The sequence below is a fragment of the Triticum dicoccoides genome, chromosome 7A (genome assembly GCF_002162155.2).
Source record: "Triticum dicoccoides isolate Atlit2015 ecotype Zavitan chromosome 7A, WEW_v2.0, whole genome shotgun sequence".
In the NCBI taxonomy this organism is placed as follows: Eukaryota; Viridiplantae; Streptophyta; class Magnoliopsida; order Poales; family Poaceae; genus Triticum; species Triticum dicoccoides.
Window position 1 is genome coordinate 121727508 of NC_041392.1, and position 18286 is coordinate 121745793.

Genomic DNA, 18286 nt, shown 5'->3' on the forward strand with positions numbered 1-18286 from the left:
GTGCCTGATGTGGTCAAGTGGGCTTATCGAGGCCAGGTTTACAACCTTCAGATTGAGTTTGAGGATGACAACTTGTTTGCTGAGGCACCTGCGGCCACTGATGTTGATATGCACGAGGATGATGAGAGTGCAGGAGCTAAGGAGACTCCGGCCACTGATCCTGGATGAGAGATGTCCAAGGGACCAGAGTCTGTTGCTCAGACGACCGGAGATGGGACGGCGCCTTCTGCTTCAGTGCCGTCGACTACTCTGAGGTTTGGATCTATTGAGCCTGCTACTGCACCTCCCAGGATTTGGAGCGAGCGAGTGCAGTCTTTTGATGATTTTGAGCACTCTTGTCACATCCCTAGTTCTGGTATGACCTAGGCTAGCCTTCATCTTTGCATCTTGTCTAAATTCCCTTTAAATTTGAAATGGGGATTTGTGAAACCTCAGAAATCATTTCTGAAAATGACCCAAGTAAAAATTGCTCCAAAAGGGTCCACGAAAATGCTCATGATGCTCTCTGAAAATATTGGACAGAGATAAAAATTCTAACAAATATTTTCAGGAGCTCATAAATATTTATTTTGGCCATTTGGAATTAAGGCATAATTATTTGCTTCGGATATATATATTTTTTATATATATAATATATGTCAAAAAATTCTGTAAATTGATGGGGAGTTTTGGAGCAATCCAAATAGTTCCTGCAAAAATTGACAGAATTAAATAAATTAGTTTAGTATTATTTTAAAAACAGAAACAAATGTCAGAAAATAGAAAAGAGAAATAAGAGAGAAGGAGAGAAGTACCTGGGCCTTACCTGGCAGCCCAGCGGCCCAGCAGGCCAGCCCAGCCAGCTGGCCGACGCCAACCGTCGCCTACCTCCTGCCAGGAGGACGGCACACGTGTGCCCGACGCGCGCGAGCACACACCGGCCACCTCCTGCTTCCCCGCTAGCTGCTGGAGGCCCCCAACGACGCCACGCACTCCCCTCGGCCTCTATCACTCCCTCACCCTCTCTCAAGTGGCCTCCCCTCCTCTCTCTCGCCCTTCCCCGCGAATGCCCGAGCGCTGTCGTCGCTGCCGCTCGCCATAGCCGTTCCCACTGTGCTCCCCGCGTATCGATGTTGAGTCCTAGAGCTCCGACAGTCGCCTTCTTCATCTTCGTCAAGCCACGCAGCTGGGGACGCCCTACCTCGACCTCGTTGCCGCCGTTTTTCACCGCGAGCGCCCGAGATCGCCGGCCCCCGTACGTTGCCGTCTGGCCTTCCCCGAGCCCGCTTCGACGCCCTCTGCGACCGCTGTGAGCTCCATAGTCGTTTGCCCTATTCCCCTTGCCTCTCGATCACCGCAGCCGCCGTTTCGATCGAAGCCGTAGCACCTCGCCGCCGGCCATGGCGCCACCGTGGCCAGGGGCCGAGCCAGTCGGACCCGCGCGCGTCACCGTGCTCCTGGTGACGCCAGGAGGCCGTAGAGCCTCTCCACTCGCCTCCCGATGCCCCGCAGGCCGATCCCGCTCGAAGCCGAACTCCGGCCGCCGCCACGAGCTCTGCTCCAGCGAGCTCAAGCCACCCGCGTAGCCCCCGCTTGCTCCAAACGATGCGGGCGAGCCCTGGCTCCTCGCCCGTGGCCTCCGCCGCCCAAATGGTCGCCAGAACGGCGATCCCGAGCCCCTCCGCCGCGTTCGGCCTCGCCGGCTGCTAAACGCCGATGGGGTTGACCGGGTCTAACCCCCCCAGTTGACCCAGGTTTGACCCGTGTGGGTCAGTGACAGATGGGCCCCGACGCCCCCTAATTTGTAGTTAGGATTAATTAACCCTCTGTTAATTAACCATGACACTGACGTATGGCCCCCACACGTTAGATTTGACCTGGACAGCCACGTTGACCCGCTCATGTAGTGATGACGTCATGCTGACGCAGTTATTTTTTTCTGGAATTATTTTTTAAAGCAGGAAATTCCAGAAAATGGTCAAAACTTCAAAAATTCATATAAATTCAACCGTAGCTCAGATTGAAATAATTTATATATGAAAAATTATCAAAAAAATTCAATCTATCCATATGTACCAGTTTCATCCATGACAAAACCAACCAATACAAGCTGTATATATGAAAAACTTATTAATGGCATATTTAAGAGGTTATTTTGGAGTTGCATTTGAACCCTTGGTTCAAATGGACCTCAACTAAATAAATGCTAGATGCATTAACTCAAACAACATCACATATTCATGCCATGATCATGCATCATATTGTTGCATATACTTGTGTTTGATTTTCGACACCGTTCCTTCTCGATAGGTCCTGCTCCGGAAAGTGTTCAGGAGCACCTATCAGTGGAGCAGTGCCCCCCTATTGATCTACCAGGCAAGCAACCCCCCCCCCCTTGTTCATTCCGATAAAATCCTACTCTCTCGCTCCTGCTCTCATTTATTGCATTAGGACAACAACGATTCAACTGCTACTTTATGCTGCGGTAGTTGAACCCATTCCTCTGCATGACCTGTCATTGCCACAGTAAATAGTTGAAACCCACTAGCATGTGTAGGAGTTGCTTGAGACATGTTGTGTTCTTGACATGCCTTGCCTGCTATTGCTTAGAGTTGTGTCAGGTCTGATTCATTGGGAATGGATTGGAGTGTTATGCTATGTTCTGATGCTGAGAATTAAGCGTGTGAACACGATTTGGTAAAGGTAACGGTGAGAGGCCATGTAGGAGTACATGGTGGGTTGTCTCATTGGGACCGTCCTTAAGAACTGAGTTCTGTGCAAGTTGTCCAATGACTAGCTACTACCACACATTGGGCTCCGGGTGCTCCAAGCTCTCTCGGCTTATTAACCGCCTTGATCTCTGTCCAGGAGTTGCAAATAGTTTCTGGTGTTTGTAGGTAGTGCTATTTTTCTACCGAGTGGCACCTGGCAGGGTGGGCTCGAGACAGACTAGGCACAGGTGGCACGGTGTACCAAGTGGCACCCGGATGGTGGGCTTGGGAACCCTGCTCACATCGTTTGGGGCCGTGAGCGACACCCCGGACGGATCTCCTTGCGGATGGAACCCAAATAGGTGATAAACCTGGATTAGAGTCTTGCGTGGTTAGTCAGGTCGTGGCCGACACCCTCGCCAGGCTTCCGCTTGAAGGTTGCCGAGATACATGACAGGTATATGGTGATAAGTGGTGAGAGCGTGTGTGATGAAGTACACCCCTGCAGGGTTATCATGATCTATTCGAATAGCCGTATCCTCGGTTATGGACTTCTTGGATGCTTACGTGGTACCTAGACAACTTAAAGTGGATACTCTAAAATGCTCAAGACAAGTGTGAGTGCTATGGATGGCCTTCTCGTAGGAGAGACGGGGATGAATCCATAGTAGTGTATTGATGTGGTGATTAGTGGACTCGTGTGCGCTACCTCAACTCAAAGAAGTTTCTCGTTGTCGTAGAACAGGATAGCCACTGAGTCAAAGCTGGCTTGCTGCAACTAAACGCCACATTACCTTCTGGATACAAATGCATGTATGATAGGATCTGATGTAAGTCTTGATGAGTACCTTTGTACTCATGTTGCTTTATTTATGTTTTTGCAGCGGAGACTTCGGTCTTACTAGTAGTTCCACTTGGACTTCGACGAGTAGCTTGTACCTCAGCTAGATCTTGGTCCCTTGGGAGGGACTTGTGGATAGTCAGGCTCCTCAGCCCTTTTTATTTTGTAGTTGTCTGTACTCAGACATGTAATGCTTCCGTTGCTTGTATGCTCTGAATGGTGGGTCATGTGACCCCTGTTTGTATTTAATGCTATGTGGCTCTTATGGGCCTTTATCTATATGAGTTGCGTTATGTTGTGATGCCATGTTGTACATCACATCTTGCATGTTATGCGTACGTGTGACGTGTATTGCTATGTGTGGGATCCGACAATCTAGTTGTTTATCCTTGGCAGCCTCTCTTATGGGGAAATGTAGTCTACTGCTTCCTTGAGCCATAGTAGTACACTATAGCCCGGTTCACCGGAGTCCTGCTAGCCCAGCACTACTGCTCAGAACACTTGACTGGCCGGCATGTGTTTCACTTTGTTCCTGTGTCTGCCCCTTCGAGGAAATGTCACGCGGTGACATCCGGAGTCCTGCCTAGCCTGCTACAGCCCGGGTTCCCGGAGTCCTGTTAGCCCAGTGCTACAGCCCGGATTCACACGCTGCTGACCGACATGCTCGATGTGATTCATGTATGCCTGTCTCCATAGGTCTGTGCCGCTTTGGGTTCACGACTAGCCATGTCGGCCCGGGTTCTCTGTCATGTGGATGCTAGCGACACTATCATATACGTGAGCCAAAAGGCGCAAATGGTTCTGGGCCATGGTAAGGCGACACCCGTGGGGATACCGTGCGTGAGGATGCAAAGTGATATGTGGTGATACATGCTAGATCAGTGTGACTTAGAATCGGGGTCCCGACAACTCTCTACCCGCTTTGGACTTTGAGGGCCCGGGCGTGGAGGATTCTAGCGCGAAGGAGAGTTCGGAGATAGAGATTTCGCCGGATTGTGTTGAGACGGCGGAGCTACATGTGGTGGTTCCGAGCTGTGAAGGGGGGTCGAGGCAGGTGGTCTCGGCGCCCCCTTCTCCTCTCGCTCAGGTCGGTGAGACCGTGAGGGAGGAGATACCTTCGGGAGGGGGGTCGGGGCAGGTGGCCTCGCCGCCCTCTTCACCGGTCGCTGGGCCGATTCTGCAGGTGGCCGGACCGGCCTATGGAGGGGGCTTGGGGCGGGTGGCCTCGGGACCCTCTTCACCTTCCGCACACAGGGGGACCGCCCCACCGTTGGCACCGGCGATCACTCCTGACCGAAGGTCTGGGGTGGATGGGAGCGGGGGCAGGTGGCCTTTGGTTCCCCATCAGCTGACTCAGCGCCCTCTCCCAGCCGTGGGGAGCAACTGCTTGTTCGGGGGGTGACAGGCAGTCAATCCCCGGGCAACTTCACTCGGGAGGAGGTTATACAGTTCGGCGGGATTCCGGACCAGGCATCTGAGGGCCGACGGTTGAGCTGCCGTCTTCAGGGCCGTCCGGAGGTGGATGACATGCAGCAACGGTGCGCCGTGAGGGCGGCCAAGCTTCGTGACGTCCAGGTCACTACTAGTATGTCGGTCAATACTTCTAATTCCATATTGCATTTTTCGAATGATGAGACTGTTGATAATGAAAACCAACTAGGGACTTCACTAGGTAGTAATGAGGGTGAAATTTCTAGCTCCATCAATGATTTGCTAGATCTAGAAGCCGAGAGGGCTTTAGATATGATTCGAAACTTAGCTGCCGTCAAACCCATGAATGATTCCGAGATTGATGCCTTGGGAGTTTAGGTGCTCGATGATTTTTGTGCCGATCTCGCACCTCCCCTCCCGGAGCCGGAGGAGGAGGATGAGAGTGTAGAGATGGATGTTGTTGGTCCCCCTGATACGGGGAGTGAGGACCGGCTGGATGCGAGGACCGGCCCTAAGCGCAAATGGAAGCGCAAGATTTACCCAGCGTCTGATGTGCGTAGGAGTGCTAGGATCCGCACCGCTAAAAAATTCCACGACGAGATATGAGACGAATCTTTTGGAATAGTAGAGGTCTTAAGGACTTGGCTAAAAGAAGATTTCTTGTAGATGCATCCATCGAGCATCGATTGGATTTTATTGCGTTGTCAAAAACTGGTAGAGCAAATTTCTCACCACAATTTCTTCACACTCTATTGGGGGGTATTGAGTTTGTCTGGCATTGTCTGCCGCCGCGAGGGAGATTGGGAGGGATGTTACTTGGTGTTCGATGCGATTCCCTCGAAGTTCGAAGTGTGGTCATGGGAGATTTTGCTGTAAAATTCAGGGTGCGATCCAAGGTCAACGGTTTTGACTGGGCTCTGGTGGCGGTGTATGGCGCCGCGCAGGCAGAATTTAAACCGGATTTCCTGGCCGACCTGGTTAGAGTTTGTAGTTCTGAGGAGCTACCCATTCTCATTGGGGTGATTTTAACATTATTAGGAGGCGTGACGAGAAGAACAATGATAATTTTGACGGGAGATGGTCGTTTATGTTCAACACCATCATTGAAAGCTTGGATCTGAGAGAGATTGAGCCTTCAGGTAGGAAGTTTACTTGGGCCAACGCCATGCCAAATCCAACATTTGAAAAGTTGGATAGGGTACTCGCAAGTGTCGAATGGGAACAAAAGTTTCCCTTCGTAACTGTTCAGGCTCTCTCTCACGGGATTTCTGATCACACGCCTCTTTTTCTTGACTCTGGTGGGGCTACCTACTCGGGCAACAAGAATTTGTTCTCATTCGAGCTTGCGTGGTTTGAAAGAGAAGGCTTCCTGGATATCGTAGCCAGAGAGTGGGCTAAGGATGCAGGCGGTAGGAATGCGCTTGAGCGCTGGCAGAATAAGATTAGGCATCTGAGAAGTTTCCTACGTGGATGGGCTAAACATCTCAGTGGGATATATGGGGTTGAAAAGGAACGGCTCCTTGCCCTCATTCAGTCCTTAGATGTAAAAGCAGAAACCACAGTGTTGCCAGCCACCGAGCTTCATACTAAGCTTGACGCTGAGAAGAGGTTGAAAGAACTGCTTCGGGAAGAAGAGTTAAAGTGGGCTCTGCGGGCCAAGGTACGAAGAGTGGTCGAGGGGGACGCGAACACTCAATTCTTCCATATGATTGCAAATGGCAAACATAGGAAGAAGAGAATCTTCCAGCTAGAACAAGATGAGGGTACGATTATCGGGCAGGATAATTTGAAGCTTTACATTACCGAGTACTACAAACGATTGTTCGGATCACCAGAGGAGAACTGTGTGTCTCTGGATGAGTCTAGAATCAAAGATGTACCTCAACTCACTCCGGTGGAGAACGATATATTAACCGCCCCTTTTCGGAAAAGGAGGTTTTCGAGGCCGTTTCCCAGATGAAAAATAATAAGGTACCCGGTCCGGATGGTTTCCCGGCTGAGTTTTATAAGAAATGCTAGCATATTATTAAAGGGGACCTGTTGCCGATGTTCCATGATTTGTTCTCGGGACATTTGCAGCTTTTCCAGCTTAAATTTGGAACAATAACCCTGCTTCCTAAGGAAATAGAGGCCGTGAGAATCGAGCAATTGCGGCCTATCTGTCTTCTGAATTTCAGTTTCAAAATTTTACCAAGGTTGGGACGAATAGGCTAACACAGATTGCGCATGCCGTGGTGCAACCTACTCAAACGGCTTTCATGCCGGACAGGAACATCCTGGAAGGGGTGGTGGTCCTTCATGAAATGCTCCATGAGATCCACACGAAAAAACTTGATGGGGTTATTTTCAAAGTGGATTTCGAGAAGGCATATGATAAAGTCAAATGGCCCTTCCTTCAACAGGCCTTACGCATGAAGGGCTTTGATGAAGCTTGGCGACGCCAGGTGGAAGCATTCACGCATAAAGGGAGTGTTGGAATCAAAGTGAATGATGATATAGGTCATTATGTCCAAACACATAAGGGATTGAGACAAGGCGATCCTATGTCTCCAATATTATTCAATATTGTGGTGGACATGTTGGCGATCCTGATAGGAAGGGCAAAAGAGGCCGGTCAGGTGGGTGGTTTGGTGCCTCATCTGGTTGATGGTGGTGTGTCCATCCTGCAGTACGCTGATGATACTATCATCTTTATGGAACACGATTTGGCAAAAGCGAGAAACATGAAGTTAGTGTTATGCTTATTTGAACAATTGACGGGGTTTAAGATTAATTTCCATAAAAGTGAGCTGTTTTGCTTTGGTAGAGCCAAAGATGAACAAGAGGCATATAGACAATTGTTTGGTTGTGAAGTTGGGGCTCTACCTTTTACGTATCTAGGTATTCCCATTCACCATCGTAATAACAAACAGCGAGTGGAAGTGCATAGAGGATCGGTTTGAGAAGAAACTGAGTTGCTGGAAGGGAAAACTCATGTCTTATGGAGGCCGGTTGATCCTTATTAACTCAGTGCTCACGAGTTTACATATGTTCCTCTTATCCTTCTTTGAGGTCCCAGTTGGGGTTTGGAAACGGCTGGACTTCTATCGATCCCGATTCTTTTGGCAGAGTGATGAACTTAAGAGAAAATACCGACTGGCCAAATGGGATATTATCTGTCGACCAAAGGACCAGGGGGGGGGGGCTTGGTATTGAAAATCTAGAAGTCAAGAATAGATGCCTGCTTAGTAAGTGGCTGTATAAGTTGGCACTTGAGACGGAGGCAACATGGGCGCAGATTTTACGTAGTAAATATTTGCAGTCCAAGACCCTGTCCCAGGTCACTATGAGACCAACTGATTCGCCGTTCTGGAAGGGGCTCATGAGAATCAAAGCTACCTTCTTTAACAGAATTAGGTGTATTGTCGGTAATGGTAATGACACTCGATTTTGGGAGGATACGTGGCTTGGAGACGCGCCTTTGGCGACCCAGTATCCGCCCTTTAACGTATTGTTCAGCGCCGTGAGGCTCTTGTTGCCACAGTTCTGCAGTCCATTCCGCTCAACATTCAGTTTAGGAGGGTGCTTGTGGGTGACCGATGGGAAGCATGGCTTCACTTGGTTCGGAGATTGATGGGGGTTCAGTTAAATCCTCAGCCCGATCAGTTGTGGTGGAAGCTTACTAGATCTGGGGAGTTCACAGTTAAATCGATGTATATTGATATCCTTAACTCAAGTGTGATTCCTAGTTCCAAAGAGGTTTGGAAAGTTAAGGTCCCCTTAAAGATTAAAGTGTTTATGTGGTTTGTACATAAACAAGTAATTTTAACAAAGGACAATCTAGTTAAGCGTAACTGGACAGGTTCTACTAGGTGTAGTTTCTGTGATCGGGAGGAGACCATCAAGCACCTCTTCTTTGACTGCTCGTTGGCACGAGGCTTGTGGCGCTCTGTGCAAATTGCCTTTAACATTACTCCCCCGACTTCGGTTAACGCGTTATTCGGGACGTGGCTTGCTGGGATAGACTCCGAAACAGCTAGACACATTCGTGTAGGAGTTTGTGCGTTGTTATGAGCATTTTGTAACTGCAGAAATGATTTGGCTTTTAACAGAACAACAACTATTCATTTTTTGCAGGTTTTATTCCGGGCTACTGCGCTGATCCGTATGTGGTCCTTACTCCGACGGAGGCCAGAGAGTGTTTGGTTACTGGATCTGTCCGGTGGGAGATGGTAGCGCGGGATGTCTTCAACCGGTTTGGATGGCGGTCATGTAATAGGATAGGCGATTAGTTTACCTATCTGTTAATTTGCCAGCCGGTTGTGGCTTGTTAGGCTTTCTGTTTTGGTATTGAGGCTCTGTGTGAGCTTGCCGCTCCTTTTGTTTGCAGACTTTAAGACCTTGTTCAACCTTATTTACTCTTTTTAATAAATGTGGCCGTATGCATCGTTCTGATGCAGAGGCCGGGGAATCCCCCTTTTTGAAAAAAAACCTCTTCGTTAATACATAGTATACTACAAGTAGTATGCTCGTACCTTCACAAGAGAGGAGCAGCCTCAGAAACAGAAACTTGGACTGAAACCTCTGAAATAGTCTAATCTACTTCTTCTACGCTGCTACTGCACCTGAAATTATAGCAGAAATGGAGATAATACTACAAGAGTATGTGGTTCCTCCTCTCTAAGTAAGGGGTGAACAATCCGTTGCCTGTTGTCTTCATACTCTCTATATGGCCCTTTGCTTCACGCTGTTTTCTTCCCTCTTTACCGAATCATGAAGCACAGGCAATATGCTAATTTCTTTTGGTTTTCCTAAAGATGATTTTACACCTTGCAGGTTTTCATGGGATTCGGCGGCTTAGCGCAGAGCAAGATATTGACATTAGGATTTGCATTTTTTTTGACACAATCTGGGAGTCTGACAATGTACACGGTGATTTTTCTGCCTTGCCGGGTATGGTTTTGACGTGTACAGCCACAAGGCACATCAGCCGTATTACCCGGACTTCAGTTAAGAGCGGATAACGCAAAGCGTCTAAACCAATAATAGACAAGCCTATATGTTCATGGCCATTACATTTCTAGTGTGAGACTTTTCCGACAAGCGTCTAAATGCCCCAGTCCTGGCACCTGCCAACAAAATCCTACCTTAAGCGCAAGCTTATATGATGGACCAAAGACGCATACACCTGGCACTTTTTTTCATCAAAGCTTACTATTATATTTCACTTTCAGATATTAATACAAATATACAATTCCTCTGTGGTCAGCAGATCCAAAGCTGTACTGAATCATTAGCTACAGCGAAACCAAATAAAGAATTTCACAAAGGAAGTGCTTTACAAAATACCAAATGCATAAATTCAACTAGGGATCACATCAGTAACAAAATACCAAATGCATAAAGTCAACTAGAGATCACACCAGTAACAGGTCCGACTGAACCTTTTAGTACACTAGCAGGTTGACAATATGCACTAAGATTTCGGATAACAATAATAACTGATTGTTATGGATAGCAGGGCCTATCACTGTACAGTTTAACCCCATCAAACTAAGTCATGTCCCGAATAACAGCCAGTGCTGGGCAAACAAGAACAAGGGTAACAACTTTCTTTGAAAATGAAATGATGCTTAATCTGTAGGTTGACCAAGCGTTGCTCTGATGTCTGAACTGGAAATCAAACAAGCAGAAGTATAAGCACCAGCAAAGTGGGGGGCCATGATTGAAGCAGATTCAGAGGTACACCGACAATTTTTTCAGATGAAAGAAGAGCCAGTTTTTGGGAGGAAACACAGGGGTGGTTTGAAGGTAAAGCTACTACCCCTCAGCATCTGCTAATGGCTCTGAGAACAGAGGAACATAGGGTAGAAATCTGTGAACACTGCTTCTCTCAAGATTAATGATACAGCCAACTTTCTGATGCCACATGTCATATGATATCAAGGTATCACCTCCACACTGAGCCAGGAAAATTGTGTCACAATCTGGATGAATCTCAACCACCCTGTACTTCTCCCCAGTCATGCTCATAAGCGTATCAATGCTGGCAGTATGCTTCAGGACCCATTCTTTACTGTCCCAATCCTTGAGGCACCAGAGTGCTATCTCAGAAACTAGGATTTCATTGTTATTATTGACAGAAGCTATAGCATAGTGTAAGCACCCCTGCGACAATCCAATAGTACCAAATTTTGAACCGTACGGCACACGGATAGTCTTCCACACTTTCCCCTCCATGTCCACCCCCACCAGCACATACTCACCGTTGGTGTCCACCACGTTACCCATGATGTACAGCATACCACCAACAAAGACACATTTACTCCTGAACAGGGTAGCTTTCTCAACTATCCCACTGTCTCTATGAATCCAGGCTCCTGTGCGAGACGAGTAGATGTTCACTCCTGCGATCAAAGTTTTCGGAAAGGTCCGCTCGAAACAAAGAACATGGAAATGGGACGAGACTGCTGGATCGAAAGCTAGGCCTGCAGTATGGTTAAGTCTGTTCATTGGCTCCGGCTTTTGAGGTTGAGGTGGCACCTCCACCCACCACCCGGTGGCGGGATTGCACACAACAAAATGGTAATCATGCCTGCTGCTGTTGTAACGGCGGTAGAGAAGGAGGCCATTGCAAGCATCCACCTGGGTGATGCCCTCATCCTTGTTAGGATACAGGTAAGGGAGGGAAGGGTCAAAGGAGGCTGTGCCGCCGGAGAAACCGACAAAGTGGTGGCGATACCCGTTGCTGCAGAAGGACGTGTAGAGGAAGCCAGCAAGGGTCTGGGGCAGCTTCTTGTGGTTGGCGGGGTCGGCGATGAGGTCGCGCCAGAGCACTGAGACGCACTTGAAACGGTGGACGGATCTGGCTGGGAGGCAGGAGAGGATCTCCAGGATGATGTCGACATTGAACAGGCTGGTCGCCCCCGCCGTCGTCGCCTGCGGATGGTCGTCCAACCTCGGCTTGGTGTTCCTCTCAAAGATCTCCGCCTCCTCCATGGAGCTTGGCTTGGCGTTCCACTCCAAAATCTCCGCTTTCTCCGCCTCCTCCATGGAGGAGGAAGGGCTAGGCAGGGGACACGGTCAGACCAGATCTAAATGGAGAGAGAAAATCATAGATCTGGCTGAGAAAAATTAACCCGGCAGTGGTGGTGGTCCTGTGGGGAGTCGGAAAGATACCTTGGTTTGGCTAATGATAGCGACGGGTGCCGGCGGTGAACCGGGATGCGACCGGCGGCACTTCACTTCTCAGAGGACGGACACTGGGGAACAACATCACCGACGCTGAACATAGAAAGAGGAAATTGGCATATGCTTGGATTGGATAGTCATAGATACAAACATAAAAATGACCTGTATGTAAAGAATTCACAACTTTCAGAATTTACCCTTTTCCAAACATGACTAGAAAGAAACGTGCGCCTTTTTTTGCCTTTTTTAATCAATGAAGAGCAAAATATATAGAAGTACTCCAACTATTTAACAAAAGAAAATAATTTCAATGCCACCACAAACTAAGAGAAAAAACCTAGTCCATCGCCACCTTCTCACTTGCCTCCCCCAACTATAGTTCCTGTCTTTGGGACTCCCTATACATGTCTTATTTTCCAAATAATGTCTTCTGTTCTCATGTAACTCCTTTTCACTTAGAGAAGTTCCAAAGAGAGCAGTGATCAAAAGTTTATTTCACCCAAACAAAAGCATATCAGAATATTGCATACAACAATGTGTTAGCTACAGACATATGGTACTCAGGCCAACTCCAGCGTGTGATCCCAAATGGTCCGGCCGCGTAACGGACATAAAACATGGCCCCCAAATTTGAGCCGCGTTTGCGTCGAAACGGACAGTGCGCGGACGGGCGGGATGCACGCCCTTGTCCTTCCCTGGCCCAACCATCGGGGACACAAACACACCCACTTTCCCCCTCATTCCCAAAAACCTCCCACGCTCCCCCTCCACTCCCTCCTCCATGGTCGATGCCCCAAAGAAACCCGACGACCTGACCGCCACCAACAAGTGCCCGGAGACGAAGAAGAACAACCCGAAGAAACCGGCGGAGGTCGTGTGGCTCAACCTTGAATCGGCCAAGAGGAGGGTCCGTCGGACCGTTGCGGCGCAGAAGAAAGCCGCTGTCGACTTTGCCACCGAGGTTGCGGCCTCACAGCACAAGGTCGTCGTCGACTAGAATGAGGCCATCCTCGCCAAGGCCACGCAGGCAACATTGACGCAGGTCCTCGTCATGAAGGACAGCAATTCTCTCCGCCGCCATGGCCGCGGAGAGCACAGTCTCGTCGGTCGTTCACCCTCCCTAGTGCCAATCGCCAAGCTCCTCCATAACACCGGAGACGGCCGGTTTCCATCCGCTGTGGCGGCACACTCAGACCCGGTTCTCCACATCGCCAAACGGCAGCGTGATCGTGCCGGCCACCCCCGCCCAGCCGGCCGTGATCGACCTCAACGTCATGCCTGGGTACAGTGGCGTGTTGGGGAACGCAGTAATTTCAAAAAAGTTCCTACGCACACGCAAGATCATGGGGATGCATAGCAACGTGAGGGGAAGAATGTTGTCCACGTACCCTCGTAGACCGTAAGAGGAAGCGTTATGTGAAGGAAATATGCCCTAGAGGCAATAATAAAGTTATTATTTATTTCCTTATATCATGATAAATGTTTATTATTCGTGCTAGAATTGTATTAACCGGAAACATAATACATGTGTGAATATATAGACAAACAGATTGTCACTAGTATGCCTCTACTTGACTAGCTCGTTGATCAAAGATGGTTATGTTTCCTAACCATAGACATGCGTTGTCATTTGATTAACGGGGTCACATCATTAGGAGAATGATGTGATTGACTTGACCCATTCTGTTAGCTTGGCACACGATCTTTTAGTATTCTGCTATTGCTTTCTTCATGACTTATACATGTTCCTATAACTATGAGATTATGCAACTCCCGTTTACCGGAGGAACACTTGGTTTGCTACCAAACGTCACAACATAACTAGGTGATTATAAATGTGCTCTACAGGTCTCTCCGAAGGTACTTGTTGGGTTGGCGTATTTCGAGATTAGGATTTGTCACTTCGATTGTCAGAGAGGTATCTTTGGGCCCTCTCGGTAATGCACATCACTTAAGCCTTGCAAGCATTGAAACTAATGAGTTAGTTGCGGGATGATGTATTATGGAACGAGTAAAGAGACTTGTCGGTAACGAGATTGAACTAGGTATTGAGATACCGACGATCGAATCTCGGGAAAGTAACATACCGATGACAAACGGAACAACGTATGTTATTATGCGGTTTGACCGATAAAAGATCTTCGTAGAATATGTGGGAGCCAATATGAACATCCAGGTTCCGCTATTGGTTATTGACCAGAGATGTGTCTCGGTCATGTCTACATAGTTCTCGAACCCGTAGGGTCCGCACGCTTAACGTTTCGATGACAGTTATATTATGAGTTTATATGTTTTGATGTACCGAAGGTTGTTTGGAGTCTCGGATGTGATCCCGGACATGACGAGGAGTCTCGAAATGGTCGAGACATGAAGATTGATATATTGGAAGCCTATGTTTGGATATCGGAAGTGTACCGGGTGAAATCGGGATTTTACCGAAGTACCGGGAGGTTACCGGAACCCCCTGGGGGCTTAATGGGCCTACATGGGCCTTAGTGGAAATAGAGGGCAGCAAGGGGAGTGTGGGGTGCGCCCCCCCAAGGCCCAAACCCGAATTGGTTTAGGGCAAGGGGGCCGGCCCCCTCTTTCCTTCTCCCCCACTCTCTTTCCTTCTTCCAAGTCATAATCCAACTTGGAAAGGGGGGGGGGGTGAGGGAGTCCTAGATTAGGGGGTCTCCAGACAGTCGGACTATATCCTTTTGCTGGACTATTGGACTATGAAGATACGAGATTGAAGACTTCGTCCCGTGTCCGGATGGGACTCTACTTGGCGTGGAAGGCAAGCTAGGCAATACGGATATGCATATTTCCTCCTTTGTAACCGACCTTGTGTAACCCTAGCCTCCTCCGGTGTATATATAAACCGGAGTGTTTTAGTCCGTAGGACAACATACAAGCATACCATAGGCTAGCTCCTATGGTTTAGCCTCTCCGATCTCGTGGTAGATCAACTCTTGTACTACTCATATTATCAAGAATAATCAAGCAGGACGTAGGCTTTTACCTCCATCAAGAGGGCCCGAACCTAGGTAAAACATCGTGCCCCCTGCCTCCTGTTACCATCCGCCTTAGACGCACAGTTCGGGACCCCCTACCCGAGATCCGCCGGTTTTGACACGGACATTGTTGCTTTCATTGAGAGTTCCTCTGTGTCATCGCCGTTAGGCTTGATGGCTCCTTCGATCATCGATAGCGATGCAGTCCAGGGTGAGACTTTTCTCCCCGAATAGATCTTTGTAATTGGCAGCTTCGCACTACGGGCCAACTCACTTGGCCATTTGGAGCAGATCGAGAGTTACGCCCCTGGCCACCCAGGTCAGGTTTGGAAGCTTAAACTACACGGCCGACATCCGCGGAGACTTGATCTTCGACGGATTCGAGCCCCTGCCGAGTGCGCCGCACGGTCACGATGAGCATGATTTAGCTCTGCCATCAGACAGTGTTCAGGAGACCGCACCGGCAACTGCTCCGACCCTCAATTCGGAGCCAATTGCGCCACCCATGGACGGGTGGATAGACCCTACCACGGAGGCCATATTCTCAGTGGCGATCGAGCCGAGTATCGACCTTACCCTTCATGGGAGCCATGACGCTGAACTACCGGATTCTTCCCCGGCCACGGACTCCGAACCGCTTGCGCCCGTGCCTATCGAATCCGACTGGGTATCGATCATGGAGTTCACCTCAGCGGATACCTTTCAGCACTCGCCTTTCAGCGACATACTAAACTCATTAAGGTCCCTCTCCCTGTCAGGAGAGTCCTGGCCGAACTATGTTAGGCAGGATTGGGATGCGGATGACAAAGAAATTCGCCGCCCACCCACCACCCACTTAGTAGCCACTGTCGACAATTTGACCGACATGCTCGACTTCGACTCCGAAGACATCGACGGTATGGACGACGATGCAGGAGACGAAGAGGAACCACTGCCCACAGGGCACTGGACAACCACCTCATCATATGATATATAAATGGTGGACACACCCAAAGAAGGCAATGGCGACGAGGCAGCGGAGGATGACCCCTCCAAGAAGCAACCCAAGCGCCGACGTCAGTGGCGCCGCTCTAAGTCTCGCCAAAGCAAAAGCGGTGACACCGGCACAGGAGATAATAGCACTCCGGATAGTGCCAAAGACGACAACAATCCCCTCCAGCAACATTCAGAGCAGGAGGACGGAGAAGCCAGCCTTCCTGAGAGAGCGGCAGATGGAGAGGCGGAGGATGATAATTACATGCCTCCCTCCGAAGACGAGGCAAGCCTCGACGACGACGAATTTGTCGTGCCGGAGGATTCCGCCGAACAAGAGCGCTTCAAGCGCCGGCTTATAGCCACGGAAAATACCCTTAAGAAAAAGCAGCAGCAGCTTCAAGCTGATCAAGACTTGCTAGCTGACAGATGGACTGAAGTCCTTGCGGCCGAGGAATATGAACTCGAATGCCCCTCCAATAGTTTCCCAAAGCGCAGGTTGCTACCCTGACTGGAGGAGGAAGCATTAAAACCTACATCTCCAGCATATGACGCGGATGATCGGCCACCTCGTGGCCGCGATAGAGAGGCATTTCAGCCAAAAACTCAGCCCGCACCCCGATGCCACTCAAATAAAAATGACAAGGCACGGGGAAATATGCGAGACCTGCAAGACGTATTGGAGGACAAATCAAAACACGCAAGATCGATCTACGGATCACGAGGGCGCGCCACTACATGAGACGATAAACGTCACGCCGGATACAGTAAAAGTAAATCCGGCCGGGCCGAACATAGCGGACAAGAATCATTCAAGCTGCGTCTCGACATAGCCCACTACAGAGGCGCCGCAGACCCCATATGCTTCACAGACGAAGTAATGGATCACCAAATCTCAGAGGGTTTCAGACCCGTAAATATTGAATCATACAACAGCACAACAGATCCTGCGGTATGGATCGAGGACTTCCTCCTGCACATCCACATGGCTCGCGGTGACGATCTACACGCCATCAAATACCTCCCACTCAAGCTCAAAGGACCAGCTCGGCATTGGCTCAACAGCCTGCCAGCAGAATCCATTGGCTGCTGGGAAGATCTGGAAGCCGCATTCCTCGACAACTTCCAGGGCACTTATGTGCGACCACCAGATGTCGATGACTTGAGCCACATAATTCAGCAGCCAGAGGAATCAGCCAGAAAATTCTGGACACGGTTCCTGACAAAGAAAAATCAAATCATCGACTGTCTGGATGCAGAGGCCCTAGTAGCTTTTAAGCACAACATCCATGACGAGTGGCTCGCCCGACATGTTGGCCGGGAAAAGCCGAAATCTATGGCAGCCCTCACGACACTCATGACCCGCTTTTGCGCGGGAGAAGACAACTGGCTGTCTCGCAGCAATAACATATCAAAGAACCACGGTACTTCAGATACCAAGGATAGCAATGGCAGGTCATGTCGCAACAAACATAAGCCGCCGCGTCAATAATAACAATACCGAGGATACGATAGTCAATGCCGGATTCAGAGGCTCTAAACCCGGTCGGCGAAAAAATCCATTCAAAAGAAGCACTCTGGGCCCGTCTAGTTTGGACCGTATACTCGATCTCTCGTGCCAAATACATGGCACCCCCGACAAGTCAGCCAACCACACCAACAGGGAATGTTGGGTGTTCAAGCAGGCCGGCAAGTTAAATGCCGAAAACAAAGATAAGGGGCTACATAGCGATGACGAGGAAGAGCCCCGGCAGCCGAACACCGGAGGGCAGAAGAGGTTCCCCCCACAAGTGCGGACGGTGAACATGATATACGCAACCCACATCCCCAAGAGGGAGCGGAAGCGTGCGTTAAGGGACGTATATGTGTTGGAGCCAGTCGCCACAAAGTTCATCCCATGGTCCTCCTATCCGATCACCTTCGACCGCAGGGACCATACCACTAGTATCCATCATGGCGGATTCGCCGCACTGGTCCTAGACCCAATCATCGATGGATTTTACCTCACTCGAGTCCTTATGGACGGTGGCAGCAGCTTGAACCTGCTTTATCAGGACACAATGTGCAAAATGGGTATAGACCCCTCAAGGATCAAACCCACAAGAACAACCTTTAAAGGCGTCATACGAGGTGTAGAGGCCCATTGCGCAGGATCAGTCACACTGGAAGTGGTCTTCGGATCCCCG

General features: G+C 49.4%; 1 protein-coding gene across 1 annotated transcript; it reads right to left on the reverse strand.

The window, feature by feature from the left end:
• Nucleotides 1-10546: 10546 nt before the first annotated feature.
• On the reverse strand, nucleotides 10547-11940 carry LOC119328783 (putative F-box protein At1g47790). Its single transcript, XM_037601766.1, has one exon. The coding sequence runs from the start codon at nucleotides 11938-11940 to the stop codon at nucleotides 10762-10764; it is 1179 nt and encodes a 392-aa protein (XP_037457663.1). The 3' UTR covers nucleotides 10547-10761.
• Nucleotides 11941-18286: the final 6346 nt, after the last annotated feature.

Excerpts from the sequence above, each read along its gene's own strand:
- LOC119328783 (XM_037601766.1), bottom strand. The coding sequence starts at position 11,940 with ATGGAGGAGGCGGAGATCTTTGAGAGGAACACCAAGCCGAGGTTGGAC.